At 38.4% G+C, this 7,287-nt stretch overlaps 1 protein-coding gene across 1 annotated transcript; it reads right to left on the reverse strand.

Moving 5' to 3' along the window:
- Positions 1-5,752: 5,752 nt before the first annotated feature.
- LOC125829316 (uncharacterized) lies at positions 5,753-6,604 on the reverse strand. The gene is made up of 2 exons (XM_049508554.1): positions 6,514-6,604; positions 5,753-6,186 (listed from the first exon to the last, which is right to left on the reverse strand). The coding sequence occupies exons 1-2, from the start codon at positions 6,602-6,604 to the stop codon at positions 5,753-5,755; spliced, it is 525 nt and encodes a 174-aa protein (XP_049364511.1).
- Between the last annotated feature and the right edge of the window lie 683 nt (positions 6,605-7,287).

Below are 7,287 nucleotides of genomic sequence, written 5' to 3' on the forward strand. Positions count from 1 at the left end.
ATGCTACATGGTCCAGAATACATAGCACCATCCTCAGTTGGCAGCACCATGTAGTGACAAGTGAGGCTGAGATGGAGGATCCGACTTCGAGGGAGCGGGTCATGCATTGGATTGCTGGGTTGATTGCTTCAGAGGGTGAGAATGCAACATGGGTAGCAGGGACACAAGTGCAGATCACTAAGGCATCACTGTCATTCCAGGCCAAGGTTTGGTGGGCTGTTGTTCGTGTATAGTTGCGGCCTATATCAAATGATATACTTTGTCACCATCCCTCACATTACTGGTCGCTTGCCTCATGGCTGGTTACCCAGTCAACATAGGCTGTATCATCGCAACAAAAATGTAGGACAAAGCACTGAATGAGAAAGTCGGGTTACTATTTCCCTATCTGATAAGGAAACTATGTCTCTACAAGCCAATATTACTCCCAATAAGCTAGTAGACAAATGGACTAAGGCATACAAGGTCACCGCGACATCCAAAATAAAAGATGTCGCCAACCATCTTTTTGGTGCAAAAGCCAGACCTGTGGGACCACTAGCATTTGTACCACATATATCGGTTGACATGCCACAAACTGATGGCAGTAGTAAGTAGGGTGAAACTTTGCAACCAGATGCCGGTACAACACCACCACGAGATTCAGCCTCCTCGGCTACAAGTACTTTCGTCACTATACCTTCTATGATCTTTGGGAGATTGGTTGTAGATCAGCGGCAGACCAGGTCTATAGTCAACCAGATTCAACTTAGACTACCTCAGGTAGTATAGCGCGATGTGTTAGCTTTGGAGAAGCGGGTGAAAGATGAGTTTGCATTCCTAAAAGACATGATGGACGAACTGGAGGTCTATGTACAAAATCAATTACAAGCTGCAGGTTCAGTAAATGCTGAGGAGTTGAAGGCATTGTTAGCTGAGATGCAAACTGAGATTGCAAAACTGGTCGAGAAGCCGATCAATATGCCCCCTCCGATTGTGCTAGAGTACCCGATGAGCCCGTTCAATGAGCTTCTTACCACTCAGGCCCTCGACGACTTCTGGGGTGAAGTGCCCAAAGACAAATACAGCAAGAAAAAGCAGAGGATGGAGAGTCTGATGAGGAGAACCCGAAAAACCTCTCCAACGAGGAAATAAGGCAACACAAAAAAGCCCGCAAGGAGTCCTGAAAACAAGCTAGGAAAGAAGCAGCACTTTCTCAGCAGAGGCAAGATGCTTTGTTAGATGGCGCTTCCAGTAGTATGATATCAACCCAGTTAGCAGCAGTCAACCTGACCCAGTGCAGGTCTTTGAGAGTGCACTCGTTAATAAGGGTGCCAACACTGCTCTGACTACCGGTGCCTAGTGCACCATAGGTATGACCCCCCTCATAGCCCTGTTTTGTTTTTCTTTATTTACTTTGATACACATTCCTTTTTTTGGGGAGAGGGTGGTGAACAACCTGCCATTTAAGTGTTAGAGTGTATGAAGGTTGACTCTGTATTGTGTTTTGATGAATTTGTGAAGTTTTTGTGTGTTGACCTGTGCAACAACTAAGTTTTGCTCGTGTGTGTCTGAAATACTATTAAATATGTCCTTGACCTGAAAGTTTGAATGTTAGGCTCTTTATATGACATTCTAGATACTCATGTGTTGAACATTGCTAGCTTAAAACATAAATTGGTTAACTAATGAAAAGTGTAAATATGTGTCATGTGAGTCTGAGATTTATATGAAGTCTATCTCTAGGCGTAGAAACTAGAACTTGCCCAAGTTGTCTTGCGAGAATCTGAAAATAACTGGATATGAGGTGATCATTAGGCCATTTTTGCTAGACCCTTTTAAAACCAGAAATAAACTCCCAAATGAAAAAGATGACCCTTGAACCCCATTTGAGCCTTGCAACTAATTTGTTCTTACCCGTTGATATCATAGCCTTTGGTCTCCAAAGATATGATGCCACAACTCAGGCCAAAAGCCTAAGTTGAGGGTGATTACATCCTGAGTAGAAAAGAAAAATGTAAAAAGAAGGTTCGCCTAGTCAGCTCTAAGGCACAAAGTCAAAAGACTCAATTGATCAAGAGTAATGTGAATGTTCAAAGAATCTGGTAGTATAAATAAATAAATAAAAGTGAATAAAAATGGTGTGGCTACTGGGATGTACCGAATTGAGAAAAGATGGAATCACTCAGATAAAGTTGTGTGCAGATTAAACTTTAGAGAACCAAGGTAAAATAGTCAATCACAAGACCATTGATTTCATTCCCTAGCCCGAGCCTATGCAAGCCTATAAAGTCCTATAGTGATCCTATTCTAGTTATTTGAAAACATAGAGCGTACAAAACAAGGGCAAGCCTATGGTCTTTTGTGCCTAGTGTTAGAAGTTCTTTGGGAGCGTGAGAGTAGAAATTAGTCCAAATTATCATGTGTGAGGGACTTCTTTGGTGTGAGGACACCATGTTTACATTTGATAGTTAAATTGTGTTGACAGATAATGTACACGAGCAGAAGCATGGTTGACTGTGAGTAATGGGATGTCATACATTGATCCTTGCATGTTAGATAAGATGGGTTTGGATACAAGTTGTAGTTGAGATGGCTGCTGCATGCTAGTATCATATCTTGGGTGTTTGAGTGTCAAATGTTTTGTTTTTCTCATCACTTTAGGAGAAATAATGGTTATAAGTTGAGGGTGTTGATGTGCCGTGAAATCTTGGCACATTTGATGCTCAAATTTAAGGATAAATACTAAAATTGATTGTATTTATGTAAGATTTGACCTGTTTGTTGAATGTGTACACAGGTTTACACTTGCATAGAAAATAGAAATAAGAAGGAAAAAATCCTGGAATATACACCACGGAGCCCCAGACGGGTCGTGGTCATGATGATGAGCCGTCTGGAGGCTCTTGGAGATTAAATAGTGTCAGCAAGGCAAGATGAGTTTGATCAAGTCACGACCATGGAGACTATGACGAACCGAGGTCTTTTTCATGATTCGTCTTGAAGTTCGTGAAAGATTTCCAGTGTACAGGCTTTAAGGAGTTAAGTTTGGTATGGCTAAGTAAGGACCACAGATACCTAGACAGACCGTGGTCCTCATGATGACTCATGATGCTACTCGTGAAGGTGAGCCATTGAGAAGATCTCGATGAGTTATACCCAAACGGGCCGTGGTCCTCCTACCTGTCTGTGATGCTGATCGTGAAGGAGTTCAAAAAAAGGGAGCTCACACTGTCTAAGTGTGAGACCATAGCAGGCTTCACGGACCGTGAAGCTCTTGACGGATCGTCATGTCGTCCGTGAAGCAACCCGACAAGTTAGTCTTACTTCGAGTTGGACTCTTTTTAGTCAGACTATTTGAATTAATTAGGTTTAATTTTTGTTTTATCTAGTCATATCTGGAACAAGAGACGACTTTCCTATTATTCTCTACTTTGGTTTTTATCGATTAACATTGGATCAAGACTTGAAGTTTGGTTTGGTTTGGTTTTTGAATATCAAGTGTTCTTTAAATTTTCAAATCTTCGTAAGTGATTCTATTAATGTATTCAATATTTATTTGTGCCTGTTCAATTGAAAGCATGAGTGGTTAAACACCACAACTAGGGTTGTTGAAACTATGACAAAAATCTAAGTGTATAAGCATAAAACGAGTAGAAGGTTATTAATAATTGCATAACATAATTTGACTTTCGTTATTCATTCTTTCTAATGAGTGCACACATTAGAACTTGCCTGTATCTATGAATTGTTTGAGAGGAAATCAATAGTTAGGAAAAAGTCGAGTTAATCTATTGATTAGGAGTGAAAGTTCAAGTTCGAGAGAAGAGAATTTTGACACCAAAATAGGCGAGGGTTATATATGATAACACTCTTAGACCGAGACGATACGAGTATGAGTTATCTAACAAGACCGAGAGGTGTTAGATACATTTAGCTTGCCTGTAATATGCAAAGAATAGATCACTGAAACTCATTCACGAATCAACACTAGATGTAACATCATGGGAAACACAACCCTGGATCCATTCATTTATCATCACAACCTTGAAGTTAAAACTTTGTTAATTGTGTTAATCTGGATCTTATAACAATATTGGTTACTTGAACCTTACAACCAAACCCATTTTTACATTTCGTAATCACTTTCTTTAGTAAATAATAACAACAATTGGATAAACGCGATAGTGAAACTATTTATGTAAAGAAATTCTCTTTGGGATCGACCTCAACTCACGTTGAGTCCTATAAATTGATTTTAACCGTTTATACTTCTTAATTGAAGTGTAAGTTTGGACGTATAGCTATAATATGAATTTGGCTTGCTTTGTGGGATGTTAGTAGGTGTTATCATGACTTGAATTTTTGGAGTCTGAGTTTGTGACAATATTCTCCATTTAGAGAGAGGTGAATAGTAGATCTCCAAATTTAGAGAACTACTATTTATACTCTCTATTTTACTTTTTTATTATTTCATTTTTATTTATATTATATAATATTTGTAATTAACATATTATTATCTCGATCCTAAACGAGTCATGAGTGACACCACACTTAACCTTCTAGGTGGGTGAACCAATGAATTCAAACACCAACTTATATTATTTATTCAACTTATGAAATACGACAATAATGCGGAAACTCAAAGCTTATTAAAGTGAAAAATAGGAATCAAGCAAACTGATTCACCAATTCTTTTCCTTTCTTCAATGCCTCAGAACGTTCCCAAAATCTATCAAGTATGTATAATTTGTAAGAAATGAGTCCATAAACATCCATATTACTATATGTCTAGTCTAGACCTAAAAACTCACCCAACCTTATGTTCAAGTTCCTAAATTTCAAGCCTAGAAGTAAGTCTCAATTCCTTCCAATTATCATAATTTTAATGATATTCATATAATACATCACACCTAATATTTAATAATCTTTTTCAATATATCAAAACTTAATTTATAATATGATAACAAAATAATAATATTTAAAATTGAAGCCATTGGTTACGAAACCAGTGGCAACAATCATGAACCCAAAATTTCCCAATTCCTTATATGTGATGTCGATGACATCAAGGGAAAGAAATTACAATATTTAATTGAAAATAAGTATGAAATTTATGGACAGAAGAAGGAGTTTAAAAAGAATGGCTTAAGCTTACAATTTCCCTACAAGCCTACCACCCTAATTGATTAATATTCATTACGTATAATGATTGGCTAATCCTTTGAATTTCTACCCATTAACATACCAATATTAATTACTTAAAAAATGGGAAGAGGTCATTTTGATACATGAAACTATTCCTTTAATGAGACCCTTAGGGCTTACTACCGCGACTGCTTTGGTCAGTTTCTTTACTCTCTTCTCTTTATTTTCTAAATAAAATAATTATGTACTAAAAAGTGACAAACTCCACCAACTTATTTTAATATACATGGACCAAGTGGTATAAAGTATTAAATAAATTTTATACTTGGCCCATTTACAATCAACTAAAATAATTATTTAATAATACCCACCAGCTAAATAATCTTAGTTAAATAACTAGTTCCAAATTACCATTTAAAATTTCCAGAAAGAGTCGATATAGTTCTAGTACTTAAAATGACCTAACGGGTCGTTACGTCATATACCAATTTACCCGTCGTTCGTCCCGAATGGTCAGAAAAAGGTGAGGGTAAGAAATGATACCTGACTCGACAAGAAGATGTGGATATATTCCGTGCATACCAATCTCAATCTCCCATGTTTACTCTTCGATCAACCGATTCCTCTACTGAACCTTCCCATAAGCAATCTCCTTTGACCTCAACTTGCGGACCTCACTATCTAGAATAGCTACATGCTCCTCTTCATAAGACAAATTCTCATCAAGCAGGACCGTATCCCAGCGTATAATGTAGTTCCCATCACCATGATATTTCTTCAGCATAGACATATGAAACATTAGGTGCAGTCTTGACAAGACTGGAGGCAAAGTCAATTCATAGGCCACCTCTCCCACATGCTTACGAACTTCAAACGTCCCAATATACCTCAGAATATGCTTACCTCTCGTACCAAACCTCATCACACTCTTCATGGGTGAAACCTTCAACAATACTTGATCTCCCTCCATAATTTCCAAGTTTCTGACCTTCCGGTCAACATACTCCTTCTTCCTGCTCTGAGCTGCTAGAAGTTTCTCCCGTATAGATTTCACCTTCTCTAATGATTCCTTAAAAAGATCAGTACTTCAAGGTCTCACCTTAAATGCATCAAACCAACGAATGGGAGACCTACATCTTCTTCTATATAATGCCTCAAAAGAAGCCATATGAATACCCGAGTGATAACTATTATTGTACGAGAACTCTGCCAAGGGTAAGAACTGATCCCAATGACCACCAAAATCTTTCACGCACGAAGCATATCCTCTAGCACTTGAATTGTTCGCTCAAACTGCCCATTAAACTAAGGGTGAAATGCGGTACTAAGATCCAATATAGGACCTAACTTAGTCAGTCCTCTTAAAGTTAGAAGTAAACTGCGTACCTCTATCTAATATGATAGAAATAGGAACACCATGCAATCTAACAATCTCACAGATATAGAGTCTGGCTAACTTCTTGGCAGTATAAGCCATCTTGACCGAAATAAACAATCAAGCTATCAACAATCACCCATATCAAATCAAACTTACCAAATGTCTTTGTAAGACCAACCAAGAAGTCCATCTTCACAAAACAAAATCACTATCACAAGAGGTAGATATGGAAATACCTCACCCCACCTAACAAAAATAAGCAGTTGTCCTCAAATCAACTAATACAAGAACAAAGTATCACAAAATAACAGAGAGGGATGGGAAAAATCATCCTGCTAGGCTAAGCCTTGGGTGATGTTTGCATCTCAGTCACTCCATCTGTCTAGGCATCAGTGCCCGGGGTCACACTCTGAAGTTGGGCATTAATGTTCGGTGTCTCGTCAACCTTAGCTCCACTGAATCTCACCATAGATTAATCCCTCAAGGAGGTCTGAACAACGGAATGTACCATAGCCTCCTCTATATCAAATAGGCCCTCATAGATAGTCTCCTCCTGAACACCGAACTACTCCTCATCTGTCTCGGCCTCTAACTCAACATCAACAATGTCAACCCTAATATCATCTCTGGTGGTAGCTGGAAGCACCTCAGAATGAGTTGGAATATCTGTGCTTGGGTCATCAAAGATCTCTATAATCCCAAAAATTAGAGACATATCGATGGACTTCAACTAGTCCACATCTTTTCTCAACTCCACAATCGCGGCTTTTATTACCACATGG

The sequence above is a fragment of the Solanum verrucosum genome, unplaced genomic scaffold (genome assembly GCF_900185275.1).
Source record: "Solanum verrucosum unplaced genomic scaffold, falcon-dt-bn FXZP01000157.1, whole genome shotgun sequence".
Classification (NCBI taxonomy): domain Eukaryota; kingdom Viridiplantae; phylum Streptophyta; class Magnoliopsida; order Solanales; family Solanaceae; genus Solanum; species Solanum verrucosum.

What these genes read in the sequence shown, in the direction of transcription:
- LOC125829316 (XM_049508554.1), bottom strand. Translation starts at nt 6,604, where the DNA reads ATGGCTTATACTGCCAAGAAGTTAGCCAGACTCTATATCTGTGAGATT. An exon ending in TTCTATCATATTAGATAGAG is followed by an intron (nt 6,187 to 6,513) that starts GTACGCAGTTTA and finishes AGGAATCATTAG; the next exon opens with AGAAGGTGAAATCTATACGG.